This window comes from Halichoerus grypus, chromosome 1 (assembly GCF_964656455.1).
Source record: "Halichoerus grypus chromosome 1, mHalGry1.hap1.1, whole genome shotgun sequence".
Lineage (NCBI taxonomy): Eukaryota > Metazoa > Chordata > Mammalia > Carnivora > Phocidae > Halichoerus > Halichoerus grypus.
The window spans coordinates 3,085,846-3,103,329 of NC_135712.1; the positions used below are offsets into that span (position 1 = coordinate 3,085,846).

The following is a 17,484-nucleotide window of genomic DNA, read 5'->3' on the forward strand; positions in this document are numbered from 1 at the left end:
AGCCCTGCTCTCTGTGTTTTGATGTAGGCCCCAGACTGCAGGGGAGCAGACACGGGGACTTGCTCTTCCGGATGTCGCTTCCTTATATTTGCTCACATTCTACGGGCCAAATCGAAGTTCGGGGCCAGGCCCCACAGCAAGGGATGAGTCATGGTGTGGATTGCCCGTGGGGCACCACGGGTGGGCAGGAAAGGAAGGAAAAACTGCAAACTAATAACCCAACCTCCCAGAGGCCAGAACTACCCCCAGATCCGTTTCTGCTCAGCCATTCTGTGCCTCAGTAGGCGCCGACTCTCCCTTTGGCCACTCGAGAAGCCAGCCACGAGCTTGCTGATCCACAAACCACCTGGCCAGGAACACACAGAGGGACAGATGTCAAGCCCCTGCTTGGGCAGCAGACATGTGCAGCAACATGGAGCTCCTGGTGTCATGGTGTCAACGGGGGCTGGGGCGGGGGGAGAGAAGAGGGGAATCATAGCACAGCCCGAGCAGGGCGGTGGGCTCCTCCCCAGACCAGTGCAGTGGTGAGATCTCAGAGCGTGACTCCCCAGATCTCCCAGTAATGTGATGAATTATCCAATTTCCTTTTAAAATCCCTTTTAGTCTAAACAATAGGAATATATCTCCTAGTAATGTGATGAATTATCCAATTTCCTTTTAAAATCCCTTTTAGTCTAAACAACAGGAATATATGGCTTAAACAACAGACATTTATTTTATCACAATGCTGGAGGCTGGAAGTCCAAGGTCAAGGTGGGGACAGGACTGGTTCCTCCTGAGGCCTCTCTCCTGGGATTGTAGACACTGTCTTCTCCCGTGTCCTCACATGGTCGCCCCTCTGTGTGCCTCTGTGTCCCAACTTCTCATAAGGACCCCAGTCAGACTGGATCAGGGCCCCACCCTGATGGCCTCATTTTACCTTAATCACCTCTGTAAAGGCCCCATCACCAAACACAGTCACATTTTGAGGGAAATTCATATGTCAAGGCTTCAACATACGAGTTTCAGAGGGACACGGTTCAGCCCATCACAGCAGCTGTATTCAGTGGCTGTGGCTTGCAGCCCAGGACACTGACCCCTGCACCTGCCACCCCAGCCCCAATTCAGGCTCCTCATTTCTCACCAATCTAACTGGCCCTCTAGCCACTTGTCATCTCCGGTCTTAGTACCCTCAAATCCAGGCAGGATTCTAATGTCATCCCGAGAGTCTCATCCCCTAAGGACTAAGCTAAGCACTGCTGTGAAGAGACTCTGCCAATGTCATCAAGGTTGCAGACCTTAAAATGGGGAGAGTATCCTGGATCATCCAGCTGGGTCCAGCCCAGTAACTGGAGCCCTTAAATGCAGAGATGTCTCTGGCTAGAGGCAGAGGCAAAGAGACCAAAGCGTGAGACTCAACCCATGTCCCTGAAGGGCACCGTGAGGCAGGGAATGCAGGTGGTGTCTAGAATCTGACAGCCAGCCAGCCAGGAACAGGAAATTCACCCTAAGACCGCATGGACCTGAATTCTACCAACACCCTGAATGAGCCTGAAAACCACTATTCCCTGGAGTCCCCATAAAGCCCACCTGACTGACCCCTTGATTCCAGCCTTACCCAGGCCAGCAGACTTTGCAACTACACAATGTGAGATAATAAGCATGTTTTTTTTTAAAAGATTTTATTTATTTATTTATTAGAGAGCGAGCGAGAGAGAAACAGCGTGAGAGGGGAGAGGGTCAGAGGGAGAAGCAGACTCCCCGCTGAGCCGGGAGCCGGATGTGGGACCCGATCCCATGACTCCAGGATCATGACCTGAGCCGAAGGCAGTCGCTTAACCAACTAAGCCACCCAGGCGCCCCAGTAAGCATGTCTTAAGCCACTGAGTTTGTAATAGAGCAACAAGGGGAAACTAACACACCATCATCTATATAGCAGTGACCTTTCTAAAGTACGCTCATAACCCTCCTGTGTAAAATCCTCAACAGCCCACCTAAACAGTGGTTCTCAAATTGTCTGCAAAGGAAACCCAGGGCTCCTTGCAACTGCGTTTGGGGCTAAAGCATCTGATGATCATTTCCTCAGAGGCAACCCGTTCTCAAATGCGTTCTATACCAAATATTAACACACTGGAAACCCCCAAAACATTAAACATTTCTGCCAGGATAACTCATTTCTGTGCAGTCCTCATCCCAGATAAAACTGGTATTACTTCACCTATTTAATTATGAAGGCCCTGAGATTGCAAAGCAGGAGTGCAGTGCATTTGCCCCAAATACAAAAAGATGCACGCAGGAGGCTATTTGTTGCAGGACTGCGCTAGCAAGACGGAGACTGAACAACGCACAAGTCCGTCAACAGGTTGATGAAGGGATTCACCGCCCACACAGTGGAGCTCCCAGCAGCTGCAAAAGCAGTGAGGCCGATCCCCACGTATTCCTACGTGAGCGATCTCCAGGATGGATGATGATGAGAAAAAAGGCAAGGTGGAGAAAAGGGGGGATAAGGAAGGAGGAAGCGCAAATGTATACATGTATCTTCTTACAGTACAAAAGAATAAACTAAAAACACTGGAAATGTCTGGCTCCGGGAAAGGACCCAGCGTCCCCTTAGGTCTGAGGCCTGGTGCTCGCGGGCAGTGAGGATGGGCCCCTCTCCCCGAGTTCCGGGGCGCTGCATCCTTCCGCGGGCTCCAGGACTTCTGTGAGCTCTCGCCCCCCACCCGACCGCACTCCCACCGCCCGCCGCCCGGGGCCCTGCGCAGCCCGGTGCTGGGGCCTCCTGGGCGCGGGGCCCCTGCGCACCAGTACGGCTTTCCCGGGGCCGAGCCCCAGCGCGGCGCTCCTCCCGGCCTGGGGCGGGCCTGGGGCGGCCGGGGGCGCCCGGCTCCATCCCTGCCAAGGGGGCGAGAGAGGAGGGGTCTCCTCCGAGGGGAAGGTGCGGCCAGGGAGGGTGCCCGCACTTCCTGGCTCCGCGGAACCCGCCCAGGCGGACAGGCCCGCCCGGGACCCTGCCCGCGGCCTTCTTCTCCCTGACCGCCGCCTGCACGCTCGGCTTCCCGGGGCCCGGGAGGCGGGAGGAGCGTGAGGTCCGGGCCGCGGGCCTCCGCCCGCCTGGTAACACCCGCAGCGGAGAGCGCGAGCTCCCAGGCCCAGGGGGCGCGGGGCTGGCTGCGCGGAGAGCGCGGGTGCCGGCAGGGGGCGCCGGCGGGCGGCGCGCGGGCTCCCAGGCCGAGGGGGCGGTGCCTCCCGCGCGCGGCAAGCCCCGCCCGCGCGCAGGCAACGCCTCGTCCGATTGGGCAGCGCCTCCACGCCGTCGGGGCGGGGCGAGCGTCGTCGCGTCCGGGTGACGTCTCCCGCGGGCGTCGGGCAGGGTCGGCGGCGTCGGCAGCAGTGGCGGCGGCGGCGGGTGGGAAATGGCGGAGTATTTGGCCTCCATTTTCGGCACCGAGAAAGACAAGTGAGTGAGAGCCGCCCGCCGGGGCTCCGGGCCGGGGAGGCGGGCGGGGCGCGCGTGGGCGCGGCGGCGGAGCGCGGGCGGCGGGGCGCAGGCGGCGGCGGGAGGCCCGGGCGGGCGGGCGGGCGGGGGGAGGGGCGCGGCGGCCCTTCCGGCCTCGGGAGCCGCGCGCCGCCGCCTCGTGGGCGCTCGGGCGGGCAGGCGGGCGCCTCGGCGGGCGGCGGGCTTCCGCTCGGGCGGCGCAGCCTCTCTCACCGGAGGAGGCTGCGCCGCGGCCCGCGGGCCGTCCCGTCTATTGGCGACCCGAGCCCCGCGTCTCCGGCTCCGAGCCGTCTCGAGTTGTGCCGAAGTTGTCAGCGTTAACCCCTTCCGCCTGCTCCAGCCTTAAAGGTCGTGTCGGGCAAGTGGTCTAAGGCTCGCCCGTGTTAAATCGTCCGGTAACTCGGGGCGCCGATGGTTGGGGTTGTATTCACTCAGCGAGCCTCTCGGCGGGTGAGGCGACCATCGGGCGGGTCGTGAGGACACCGGATGTGAAGAAAGTGTGATGAACTTGGTGCACGTAAAAGACGTAACCTGATTTTAACGTACTCGGAGATGTGATTCCAATAGAGAAGAAAGCGGGGTCCCCCCCTTCGAGGTTGCGTGCCTGCCCTACCTGGTTGTTAGATTAAAAGCAAAAAATTTAATTCTGATTTTGATTGCCGCCTCAGGACGTTTTAATTCCCAGTGCGTTGACGGAAGTTTAAAGGGAATGTCTTCACTGAGGAACATAGTTCTTACTTTGAAAACCTAAAGGCTAAGCTCTGGCTTAATCTACTTTTCGGATAGTTACCATGTTGGGGCTCTTCCGGGCTGTACAGGCTTACGTTAGCGTGTTCTTAGTGATAAGGCCCTGGGTTTGTCACAGATAATGTTTTAATACCACTTTTTCAAACACTGTGGGTTTTTTTTTTATTATTTCTTGAAGATTTTATTTTTAAGTAATCTCTACACCCAGCGTGGGGCCGGAACTCAGAACCCTGAGACCAAGGGCACTGCTCTGTGGACCAGCCAGCAAGGCGCCCCCACACTTGACACTGTTTGTTTCCAGGATGCAGTCTATCTTGAAAACCTCTCGTGTTGTTTGGAGGAGGGGGTTATGTTTTTTAGTAGCAAAACCACAGGACGCAATCATCAGTCACAGTCACTCCAGAAACACTGTCGTCAACCCTAAGTCAGTCTCTGCTGACTTAAAGATGAACAAAATTTGGATTGTGATCTCAGGGAACTGGAGGGGAGGGGGTGCTTGTCCCGAAAGGATAATTAAAGTAAAACGCACCAAAGCTGGTTAAGTGCTGTGGAAGAGGCTCGCTGGAGGCCCCGGGGAGCTTACCTGTAGACATCATCCTGAACGAATGGCCAGCTCTGCTGGAGAAAGAGCCTTCTCTGAGCGTGGACTTAGGAAGATGCATCATTAATTTCATTCTTGAGCTTGTAATAGTGCCGTGACTTCTAGTCCGTGGATTTTTCTTCCCTGTTCTTGTAAAAAGCTCTTTCGGGTGGTGCTTTTGCTGTACTCGGCAACACTTTTAGTTTAGAAGTTTATTCCAGTAACCTTTTTTATATTCCTGATGTAAGTAACCACATTTCAGCCTGTTAGAGCCGTCGTATAGTAAAAGGCATGGCTTTAATTTGGGAAACAAGATTACTCATAGTCTCATTTTAGGGGGACTTGTGGGGTTTTAAGTTCCAGGAGACAGTATCAACTCCTAAAAAACGAAGGTGATGATTCCTGCTAACTTTTTTTTTCAAGCTAGAAGTAAAACGTAGGTGTGTACCAATTAAAAAGATTTAGATAGTCCTACATTTGAAGTTACGGACGTTTTCTAAATCCAAGCAAAGGTTAGTTCTCTAATTTCTTCTCTGTGATATTGGATCACACTTTTTTATTTTCTATCTTTTATTTCAGTAGTTTAATAAGTGGATCACTAAAAGTTTATTACTAGGAAAGTTTTGACTGATACACTAATCTCTAATTGAGCATTGTGAAATGAAAGCCATCTCTGGAAGTACAGGAACAAAGATTGTTTTAATTATAGAGAATAGCTGGGTATTGTTCAGGTGGGGGTGTTGCCCATTCTGAGGTATTCTTAAAATAAGCTCTTCGTTTTCAGGTGACTTTCTGAAGATGTAAGTTATATATTCAACTTAAATTATGTAAAGTAAAACTTAATACGATGAGTTTGCAAATATATATAGTAATCATTTGCCTCCCCTGATAAATTCAGACTTTCCTGTGTTTATTGCTACCTAATAATAAATCAGTGGCTAATTGGTATTTGTGAACCATCAGATTTTGTTGAGGCTAACTGGATCAGCTGTCTGAACATGGGGCACTTGATAAAAAATTGAATCTACAGGGTAACCCTCCCACCTCTGCAAGTCTAATTTTGAATGGGGCCCATCCAGTAAGATTTCCTAATTCCTCACAGGTCTGAGCCACCTGACGTTGCTGTCACGATGGCTGGATTGCTAGTTTTGATGATACCTGGATCATCCCAGTATTTGAACACTAGTAAGGGAGGAGGGCTTTGCGGTATAGGTAGAAGGTGGCCTTATGTAGGAACAGGCGGATGAATTCCCCAATAGCTTGTCTTTGTGTATTGAAACCAGGAGACTGTTACTTCAGACCTGTGTTTGGAAATTTCCGGTTGGTCTGGCATCATGAATGAGAGAATATGGACTTCGTTAGATAATGATTGCATTTAACGAGCGCTATGTATGAAGCGCACACGCTGTCTCTGATTCTTGGAACAAAGCCACCTTGGCATTTTCCTCATTTTACAGATGGCTCCTGGGACCAGGAGAGGTGGGGTGACTTGCCCAAGCCCAGGTGACTAGTGGCAGAGTCAGGATCTTAACCCTCGCCGTGCTGTATTGGTGTCCTCAAGAGAGAATTTCATCATAGAACACTAGAGAACCGATACGTTTTTAAATTAAATTTAGTTTTAAACTAAATATTCTATTTAAGAGAAAACAATAGAGCAGAGCAAGTAACTAAGAGTGGAGTGGATACGGATGAGGGGTCCTGGGGTAGGGTTCGAGCACCTGTCATTGAAAGAGCAGTGTGTTCGTCAGGAGGCAAATTAAAGCGAAGTCTTCCTGAAATGCTGCCGGGAAAGGCAAAGGTACCTGCTACCCCAGAAACCCGTATGCCTGTGTTTGCGTGAAGCAAAAGAAAAGCAGTTTGGTAGCATGTATCGTGGTGTTGACGTATGTGCATGTGTCCGTCTTCCCAGCAAAGTAATCCGCTCTTATTTTCCCTTACAGAGTCAACTGTTCATTTTATTTCAAAATTGGAGCATGTCGTCATGGAGACAGATGCTCTCGGTTGCACAATAAACCGACCTTTAGCCAGGTTTGTTTGTTTTTCCTTTCTTTTTTCTGTTTTCATGTAAATTATCAAAACTTCATGTACCTTACAGAGGCAGTTAATAATTTCCATGTATTACGTAGGACATTTTTTTCTCTAGTGGTTCTATTCTCCATTTGTGTTCGTGAGTTTGTTCTTCTGTTTAAATGAGAATGAGGCCGGTGAGCCACTCCAGGGGGTGGTCTGTGAGACAGGTCCCTCCTCTCACCGTGTGGGAAGCTTTTTACAAAGACGTGATCAGTGTTTGCGTGTCGGCTGTGCCTGGTCCCTGCCGCCTTGCCACCCCTTGTGCCCCTCCCGTAGGCGGGCCGGGCGGGGCGGCTGCTTCGGCACGAACTTAGCTGCTTGGTGGGCACCAGTAGAAGTGGAGGCCAGCGGGCTTGGTGCTCTTTGCTCTCCAGGCAGCCGAGACCGAGCGAGCCGCCCACAGGAGGTGCTCGTGCCATTCTCAGCAGGGCTAGCTTGCCACGCGCCCGGGGCTTCTCCAGTAGTCCTGGGTGCGCCCCCTCTTTCAGAACCCCAGGTGAGGGGAGAGCAATGACATCATGTCCTAGAAACATGAAAAATGGCCCTTGACCTTAGAAGCCGGGCATTTCCTTCCGTTACTTGTAGCCGGTCTGTCTGGTCAGTGGAGAGGTGCTGCCTGTTAGCCTGAGTTCAGGTCTGCTGGGGGCTCACATCAGTCAGAACCTGAGGTTTGGTAGGTTTTGTTCGTTAATCGAAGAACAGGCAAGGGTTTGCACCCTACAGGTGATCACTGATGAGTTAAAGGGAGAAAGCAGCTATAATAGGGACAGAAAACTTCCGCCCATGTTTATCTGAATGTTTGGAATTTGAAAAACTATAGTCTTTCCAGACTGAGGACTTTTGAGCTCCTTTCAGCTTACGGCGAAGTCTGAGTGAGCATCCTCTGAACCATTGGGTAACTATAGTGTGTAGCCCCTGGAAGCTGCCGGACTCTGCCTTTGAGCTCACATTGTTCTGTTCACATCTTTTAAACTTCTGACAGAACAGATATTTACGTTTTCCTGTGAGTATTTAGGAAAATGAGCCAATTGCTATAAGAGAGAGACATTTGTATTTTCTAATTTAAGCCCATAGAAAACCCCACAGTGTAATGTGTTTTTAGAAGGAGGGTGATGGCTTCCTTTCCCCCATTATTCTACTGATAACGGCGTGGTTGGTATAACAAGAATCTGTCTTAACTTACGAATATGTCTCTTTGAATTTCAGAATATCGGAGATCTTGCTTTAAACTTTGTTTATTGCAACTTTTTTTAAGTGCTTTGATTTATGAACTAAATCTCCCCAACTAAGCCGGTGGTCAGAGATTGGGCAGTAACCAAATGTCATAAGTGTCCACTGAGTTTTTTTATTTTGGGGGGTTACTTATAGATGTGCCAAGTGTTGGGCTGAGAGGGAAATGATCCTGTCAGGAAAGTTTTCTTTAAGCTATCCAGAGACACTTGGTTTATTTTCTGTCTGAATCACTAATTGCCTCAGAATGTTAATGTGAAGTTAATTTGAGTACTGTGGGTCAAAAAGAGATAGTGATTCCATTAATGTTTGGTGGGGTCAGTTGTATGTGTTTACCTGAGCATCTCGTTCTGACTGGCTTGGTTGGTTGGTTGGTTTCAGGCAATCCTGACCTCCCCCGATTGTAATAGAACTGCATTGCCCCATTTGAGTGAAGTTTCCTTCACTGAACAGCCACTGCCAGATGACCTGAGTGAGACCTAAAATGAATTTCTTGTTGAATAATTAGGCTCAGTATAGCTCTGTATCAGAGTTGTTACACATGCTGGTGATTCCAGTTGAAAACGGAGTCAAGTCAACTTTGGGAAATAGCCGAGGCTTAGATAAGGTGACCCGGGGCAGTACTTGATGGCTCGGGGAAGATGCCACGCCCTGCAAGAAGGGTGTGCGTGTGTGCGTGTGCGTGTGCGTGGTCTGGCTGTTGGATGTTCCTCCCCTGGGGTTTCCCCACAGCAGACCTTTGGGGAGTACCCACACAACTTCTTTCTGGAAGTGTAGCTAGAAATAGAATGACTGCTTTTGTAAAACCACTCACCAAACTGCTTTGGACCTATGTTGTTGAGACTGAACATTTATTTTTCTAAATCATGCAGTTTATTCGTTCAGCTTGTAAAGTTCAGTGTGGGTTTCTTTTTAAGCTTCTTGCAGTGATGTGGACATTAAGATTCATGTATTAGCCTACTAACTTAAACATGGTTTGTTTTTTCAGACAACTTGATTTTAAGAAGAACGGTACAATGTAAGGTTTCAAGTCTGCCTGATCCAGTTTAAAGCACAAGGGCTAAAAGGATTTTTTTCCCTTAAAAGAAGGATCGGAAAAGAACAGATGTTTAAGCTATTGTATTATGTAAACAGAGGTCCCCCCAAGCAAACAGGAATGTGTATAGGTGTCCGTGACAGTCAGGACACCCATTTGGTGCGCCTGTTTCCTGTGAGACCAGACAGCTTGATGGACTGCATACAGTCGACTGACACATTTGGTTTTAAAAAATATAATTTTGTGTGGGGAATATGATTATCATGTGAATTTTTCGACATCTTAGTGTCTGCTAGCTTGAAGTATAAGAAAACGTTAGTGTGATTTATTTTTCACTAAAACACTTGAATGACGTGGGACCACTGAGAATAACGGCTACAGTTTCTTCTTGGTTGCTGGCTGACTTGACCGAAGTCACTGCTCACACTCTGTTTTCATAATATGATGGTTTGGGTGTGCTCTTCAGAGGACAAGTGTCTGACTTGTGGGAAACAAACAAGCAAGCGTTGAGCCATTTGCAAACAAGTTGTCTCTTTGCAATTGTCTAATACATGCACAGCAGCCAGTAGAATTCCCCTTTTTATTTTTTTTTCCCCGCAGACCATCTTGATTCAAAACATCTATCGTAATCCCCAAAACAGTGCACAGACGGCTGACGGCTCACACTGTAAGTCCCACAGTTGGAGAAATTTTTTTAAAACAATGGTGTTAAAGAGCCCACTCTTAATTGAGACAAATAATGTTGGCTTCTGAGCTGCTGACATAGAGCTGTTGCAAACAGGACAAGGTGCTGGGAAGCCTTGGTACCTACAGCAAGAACCTGGTACTTGGCCACGTTCAGGAGGCTGTCGTCGGCAAGGGCGCTGGGGAGGCCTCTTCCCTGGGTTGACGTTTGTTAACAAGAGGGAGGGGGTCTGTCCAGGTGACACCTGACAGCTACCAGCCAATCACTGGTCTTTCCAGTGCCTGAACCCCTGGCCTTTATTAAGTTCTTTCTGTAAAGTTACAACTCTTAGGAATATTTAGGAATCAATAAGGTAAGTTGCCCGATAAGCGTGGGTTTTATTTCACCATTACAATTTTTCCTCTAGGAAGTGGAGATTTCATGATATGCAATTATTGTATTTCTCTGCTCCTGTGGTTTTTGTCATCAGTCGATGCAGCACTTTCTCAGCTCATGACGTGTTCTGTAATACGGAAGACCACTTTGGTAGTAACCTGCCAAGTTGCTTGCATTCTGACCTGGATTGGAACTTGGCAGTGGGAAGTCTTTGCGTCCCGTGAACAGAAATACAATATCAGCATATCATGGGATCTCTGTGACGTTGCAGTGTTAGGGCGCTCCAAGACAGCCACCAGCTAAGAGAAAACATCTCTGCTTCGAAAGAAAATAACTTGCTCTTTTTTCAGCACTGAGTCTTGACTGACGTGATCGCCACAGGAAACCGGTTAAGTGTTTAAATTTAATTTTCCATAATATAAAGTTGTTGCGTTTTGTATTTCAGACCATTGCCCTCTTGAACATTTACCGTAACCCTCAAAACTCTTCCCAGTCTGCTGACGGTTTGCGCTGTAAGTTCATACAAGTTCCTTCCCTGGTTCCCTGGGCTTGCGTGTCAGAGCTCAGTGTCCGCTCCACCTGGTCTGCCGCTGTAGGGTCAAGGACGGCCTTTCACTAGACGTGCCCAGAGCTTTTGTCCCACTGACCCCATGGAAGCCTCTGAGATTGGAACTCCTGCCCACTTAAGAAATGAAAAATGACCGGAAAGGATACCCTCCCTGTACCGTAGTTTGGAGCTGCTGCTCTTCCTTTACCTTGACCGTCATCCTAGGGGAGAGTATACTTGGAATTAAATGTGCAGTTACATCCTTCTCCTCTTAAGAGCAACAGTATTTGAAAGTTTCTCCCACGTTAAGATACTAATTGTTCTGAAGTTATTTTTGAGGTTTTATTTTTTTATTAGACTTTTTCTTAAGCTCCATTCTGGAGCTCATGCTTTAATTGTGAGAGCATTGTTCCGAGGGCGTTGCCCAAATGAGGGTCCTCCGAGTTGCACGGACTCCCCGGAGTTTTCCTCCCCGGAGTTTTCCTCAACGCCAGCCCTGTGCCGACTCAGTCCTTAATCACAGTCCTTTGTGTAGCTGTCTGCAGCTGCAGGAGCTAGCTTACTACGTGTGGGGAAGAGGTGTGTTTGGCAGGGAAACGGGGCTCAACTGGGCATTTAGTAGATATGGCCCATTTCTTCCTGTTTTGGGAAGTAATTTAAGTTACAAACGTTGTGTTTCCTGAGGGGTAGTTTTTCAAGAACAGGATCCATGTTAGTGTCACTGGAAATTTCAGAAAGCTAAAATTTAAATTTTATGGCTCTTGAGCCATGGAATCAATTTCTTCATCTGGATAAATTGAAGCGAACATCCTGGACTCCTGTTAAAATCAAGGGGTCCAAACCAAACGGCTTCATTCACCAGTTTGTTTTGAAGCTGCAAAAATTCATAGAAGGTGCTGTCCACAGATGCCCCTGGATAGCCACAGATCTAAGTCCCAACACACCCTTGGCCCACAGCCCCTCAGCTTATAGGGCGATCTACACTGAGTGGAATGGTCCCAGCAGCATTGCCCACTTGGGCTGGCCCCAGACGGGGGGCCTCCCAGTTGTGCACGTGTGAGTGCACGGGTCTGTGGGGGAGGGGCTTGTAAGGTTTTCCTGCCGAGACACTGTGTTTCTCCACGCTGATCCTGACCGGGTAGCAGATCATTTGTGTCCCTGAGTCTGATGGTAACAGGATTTACTTGGTAGCCCTTGTTTTAAAATACTTGGTTTTGCTTTGTTTTCTTAAAGAAACAAGATCAATAGGTGGAGGGAAATGCTTATATATGGACTTATTAAATAATTTTTGTAACAACCCTGCCCTGGGGTAAAACGAATGAGAGGTTGATGATTGAGTAACAACAATTAATCATTCTTTGCCCTGATCGTTTACCTGGGGACTGCGGATGCTTCGTTGACAAAACAATGTTGGATTAGTTTTCTTCGTGTCTTTACCTGCGATTCACAGTGCTCTTGTTGTGCGTATGCTACAGAATAAAAGTTTAGCTGTACCAAATATTCTGATTATGGGGTCCAGATTCGAGAAATTAAATGAAATTCCGATTTTTCAATTTAGGAAGAAACCCATTTAAGCTGATGAACCTGCAACAGACGCTTCGAGTAAATTTCAACCAGTCGGGTTCATCAGTTCCCCTAAATTTACAACTTTTTATCGTACCCTTTCATCTATAGAATTATGAATCCCAGTTTAAGAACGTTTCTGTGAGAAAACTGGGTATTTTCAGGTGGTAATCTGTAAAATTTATTGAGTCATGTAGATGACTTTGCAGTTACCGGTTTATTAATCACTCATCTCTGTTCTGCCCGAGTCATTTGGTTGACTGAAAATTTTTAAGCAGAGTATAGAAGGTAAAATAGGCCCACTATGGAGCATTTTCAAATCTCACTTTACAGAAGTTTACTAAGATACCATACTGTTCTCCAGTGAGAGAATAGAATTATCATGAGTGCAACAGTATTTGAACCACCACCAGAGCCTGATTCTCAACACTACTAGCACTTTGAGCGTGCAAATATCTTTTGTCTTCATTTTTTTCTGATGTGAGAAGGGAATGTAAACATTAAAATCTGCCTTTTGGAATAGGCTTCTCTTCTCCCGACTAGCTGTTCTGTTGTTTAGAGCCTGATTTCTACCCAGGGAAGGAGGTTATGTTCACGATAGCTTTTAAATTGGACTGGGCCGTCAGGAGTAGTTGTTGCCTAATGCATTCAAGAGGTTTCGGGTTCTAAAGCAAGCTGGATTCCTGGAAATTCAAAAATAACTAAAATGCAGGAATCGGGGCGCCTGGGTGGCTCAGTCGTTAGGCGTCTGCCTTCGGCTCAGGTCATGATCCCAGGGTCCTGGGTTCGAGCCCCGTGTCGGCTCCCTGCTCAGTAGGAAGCCTGCTTCTCCCTCTCCCACTCCCCCTGCTTGTGTTCCCTCTCTCACTGTGTCTCTCTCTCTGAAATAAATAAATAAAATCTTAAAAAAAAATTAAATAAAATGCAGGAATCCCCCCCTTCCCCCTCCCATGCATTAGCAAGTAAATTTAAACCATTCTCAGAATCCAAAGATTAAAGTTCTTGTCCATAAAGAGAAGGTTTTCCAGAGAGCTAGGAAACTGCTCCGGGGCGGCCCAGTGGGTAGATCCGAGTGCCTTGGCTCCAGCACCCTCAGTGGGGTGCGCCAGGTGAGGCCAGGAGTGTGGTCATGGAAGGGGGCAATTGAACATTAAGCTGGCCCAGCCTTGAAGCCACTCAGCCTTTGTAGGCTCCTTGATCTAACTGTGTGGAACACTGGTTTATTGACTTGCCAGCTTTGTGATTTCTCAGATGTAGGTTAAGAGAATTCTAAAATTTGAAAGGTAACATTTAGTAGAGAGAATGATAATGAGGATAGAATGTAAATTTGAAAAAGTCTATCCACACAGTGGATGTGATTTCACTTAGTGCATGTGAATTATGAAGAATAAACTTGATGGAAATAGTTCCAGAATATAAAATAAGAATGCTTTCTTCAGCAAAGCATTGTAACTTTCCCTTTATTCAGGGGCATGCGAAGTACTGTAATTGAACTTGGTAATTATCGTACTGAGTCTTTATTTATGGTCATTTGGGTTTTAATCGCATCAGAAAGAATTTTATAATAGCATTGTGTGGCTGCTAATCTGTAAAAGAAATTAGTCAGGAACATTAGCTCTTAATCACTTACCCTGATTTCAACTTCTTTTATTTTAGCCTAATAAAGAGGAAAAAATCAGTGTGATTCTTTGGCCTCTATTTTAAATCGTGAAAGGAAGAAAATTTTCATTTAAAAAATTTCTTGAGGGTAATTTTTTTCCTTACACTTTCTGAAAACATGGCCCTTTGATGCTGATTAAAACTTGTTGTGATTTTAATAGCCAGCATTGAGACTGTCATAAGGGGCATTTAAAAACCTCACCACACTTTAAAACTGTAACAATTGGCTGTCCCGCAGTTATCTCCAGTGCTCCAGTAGAACGCAGCTCCGTTGTGTTTCCTCTCTAGATAATCTCATGTGTGTTACTGTAGCAGTTTGAGTTAACGCAGAGTTCTCTTGGTTAAGGTTCCCTCTCTAACCAGCAAGATTTCTGTTGTTTCCAGGCGCTGTGAGTGACGTCGAGATGCAGGAACACTATGACGAATTTTTTGAGGTGAGATACTGTTGGAAAGTGATAGACCTGTTTGCCTTTTCTGTTTGGAAGGCATTAAATTTTTTTCCTCATTAATAGATACACTTGAATAGGAGTTATATTCAGTTACTCCTTTATCTTTAATGTATCGTGAGCCTTAAACCCCTGTCCTCCCCGCAGGAGGTTTTTACAGAAATGGAGGAGAAGTACGGGGAAGTTGAGGAGATGAATGTCTGCGATAACCTTGGAGACCACCTAGTCGGGAACGTGTACGTCAAGGTGAGGAGAGTGTGACAGGTGGGGGGTTGTGTCTCCTGACTGATGGCGGCTGCCGAGTGCAGACCCCGGGCCTCCGGATTTTAGCTGTGAACTTGAAAGTTCTGAGCGCTCACTACTAGCCGTGGATTTTCATGCGCTCAGGCGTTTGCTGGCTGGAGCCCGGGTGTGGCAGCGGCCTGGGGGTGCGGGAGGGAGGGACACCACGGTCACCGGCTGCTGTTCCCTGTCGGGATCTCCGCAGCTGTTGCTGATGGGCTGTCTAGACGCAGAAGTTGGTTTATTTATTTATTTATTTATTTTAAAGATTTTATTTATTTGAGAGAGAGAGAAAGAGAGAAAGCACATGAGAGGGGGAGGGTCAGAGGGAGAAACAGACTCCCCGCCGAGCAGGAAGCCCAATGTGGGACTCGATCCCTGGACTCCAGGATCATGACCTGAGCCGAAGGCAGTCGCTTAACCAACTGAGCCACCCAGGCGCCTCAGGAGAAGTTGGTTTCTATGTGTGGTTTCTTCTTCCCATTTTTTTAAACTTCTGTGGCCTACACAAATCATCGCATTTGCTCTTTTAACCGTATGAATTTGAAAGTCAAGGTCGTGTGTATCTGGTATGATTTGGGGCCATCACAAAATTAAGTGATCTGATCGCAAATAAAGGATGGTCTATTTTTTAATGTGCCGTGCAACATCACTCCGCTTTATTTGACCCCGTGAATATGTAACTTGTATTTGGACTGGGAACGGGAGGTCCTTCTGGGGAAGGCGCGGGCCGCAGGCATCTCTGCTTCACCTTTGCAGTTCCGCCGTGAGGAAGACGCGGAAAAGGCCGTGATCGACCTGAACAACCGCTGGTTTAACGGGCAGCCCATCCACGCGGAGCTCTCCCCGGTGACCGACTTCCGAGAGGCGTGCTGCCGCCAGTACGAGATGGGGTAGGTGACGGGGCGGGCGCGGGGCGCAGGGGGCCGGGCTGGGGGGGGGGGGGGCGGTGTGCCACATGTGGGCTCTGCTTCCCCGCAGGGAGTGCACGCGAGGCGGCTTCTGCAACTTCATGCACCTGAAGCCCATTTCCAGAGAGCTGCGGCGGGAGCTGTACGGGCGTCGGCGCAAGAAGTGAGTCCTTCCGCGGCCTCGCTGCCGTGCACCTGCTCGAGGAGAGCGTGGCCTCGGTGTGAGAGTCACCGTTGGGGATGCAGGGTGTATTTTAGGGCACGAAGCGTACTTTTCAAAGACTATCCCACGCACACGTCCTGCGAGCCCTCAGTACCTGGGTGAGGGGACGGGGGGCGGGAAGAGTGGGCTCGTGAACGCGGGGTTTACTCCCTCAGATGGCGGGACTTCGCGTGCGGAGGGTTTCCTCTGGGGGCTCCTGCTTCGTGTGGGTTTGCTTTGGGGGGAGGGACCACGCGCAGAATCGGGCAGAGTCTGTGTGTCTGGGCCTGGTGTCAAGGGGCAGCCTGTGGGACCACAGAACAGAGGCCGAGCCTGGATGTCAGGAGAGGCCCCCTGTCCCGCCTGGCTTGCGTTCTGACCCCGGGGGTTCTCACCCGTCTCCCCTCAGACGGGGACCAGGAGCTGCACACGTTGTTTGGTGATGGTTCCGTTGTCAACAAAGCACGGGAGGGCAGGGCTGGGGCACTGTGGTGGTTCCACAGTCCCCGACCCTGGGAGCTGGCGCCCCGGAAGCGCAGGCCGTGGGGGGTGACCTGCCCCGCGATCCCGCCAAGCCCCTCTTTTTCCCTGACGGAGCACGTCTGTGGTGTGGGCGCGCAGTCCCCTGGGAGCAGTCTCCCTGTACCCGTGCTGTCCCCCATCGGGGTACAGTGTGCAGAAGCGGTAGTCGTTGCGGGGCTTCGTGGCGGGCTCTGCTGTGGATGCACAGCTTTGTTTCTTTTTCTTGGTTGCAGGCATAGATCGAGGTCCCGGTCCCGGGAGCGTCGCTCTCGGTCTAGAGACCGTGGCCGTGGTGGCGGCGGCGGCGGTGGCGGCGGCGGCGGGGGACGGGAGCGCGACAGGAGGCGGTCGAGAGACCGTGAGAGATCTGGGCGATTCTGAGCCGTGCCGTTTTTACCGTATGTCTGCTAGACAGTGTTGTAGTTGATTGACCAAACCAGTTCATAATGGGAATTTTTTTTAAAAAACAACAAAAAAAAACAAAGATGGGTTTCTGAATAAAATTTGTAGTGATACAGTACTTTTGGTGCAGCTTATTTCTCGTGGAAAGTCCCTAACTCTCTCCCTTTGCAGCTGTGCTCATCATCCGTCCCGGAGGCGAGGATTAATACCCATCCGTGACTTGGGTGTAAACGAAGCCATGGTTTCAGACTTAGGGTGTGAGGTCAAACCCCCCCACCCGCCATCCGCTAAGGGAAAATTCACCCGGGGGACGGTCAGACTTGTTACCAGTTCCCTATGTGCTAACTAGCAGTCCGGCATTTCCCCTCCGAGGCTCCTAGGGAGCGTGGCACGGGGGGCCGGGGGGCCGCGTGGGCACTCACGGGGGGCTGTTGGGTCGGATGCCGTCTGCGGCCCACCTTTCTTACCCAGAGCCGCCGTGAAGCAGGAGTGCTGCCCAAAACCTGGCTGTGCCCAGAGCTGCAGGAGAGCCCCTGGTCCCATTTCTGTGTGTCATCATAGCCGCTGGCTCGGCCCTGGACAGCTGCAGGGACGTCACACAGACTCCCTGCGGCGCAGGGCGGCGGCCTGTGTGCCGTGGGGTGCCACTGATGGCTTCCCGCCTGCTCCAGGCCCGCGCATGCCCCGTCTGGGGGCGCCTCGTCCCCAGCAGAGACCACATCGCCTGGCACACCGCGGCGTGGTTCTCG

The 17,484-nt window shown here is 49.7% G+C and overlaps 1 protein-coding gene across 4 annotated transcripts; it reads left to right on the plus strand.

Moving 5' to 3' along the window:
• Positions 1 to 3,299: 3,299 nt before the first annotated feature.
• U2AF1 (U2 small nuclear RNA auxiliary factor 1) lies at positions 3,300 to 16,853 on the plus strand. Of its 4 annotated transcripts, none has more exons than XM_036069273.2 (8): positions 3,300 to 3,439; positions 6,746 to 6,833; positions 9,742 to 9,808; positions 14,355 to 14,404; positions 14,564 to 14,662; positions 15,458 to 15,591; positions 15,680 to 15,772; positions 16,567 to 16,853. In XM_036069273.2, the coding sequence occupies exons 1-8, from the start codon at positions 3,396 to 3,398 to the stop codon at positions 16,712 to 16,714; spliced, it is 723 nt and encodes a 240-aa protein (XP_035925166.1). In that variant the 5' UTR covers positions 3,300 to 3,395; the 3' UTR covers positions 16,715 to 16,853. The 4 variants fall into 4 exon arrangements, with proteins under 4 accessions (XP_035925166.1, XP_035925165.1, XP_035925168.1 ...); XM_036069272.2 differs by lacking the exon at positions 9,742 to 9,808 and adding an exon at positions 10,647 to 10,713; XM_036069275.2 differs by lacking the exon at positions 9,742 to 9,808 and having other exon boundaries at positions 3,418 to 3,439.
• The last annotated feature ends 631 nt before the right edge of the window (positions 16,854 to 17,484 follow it).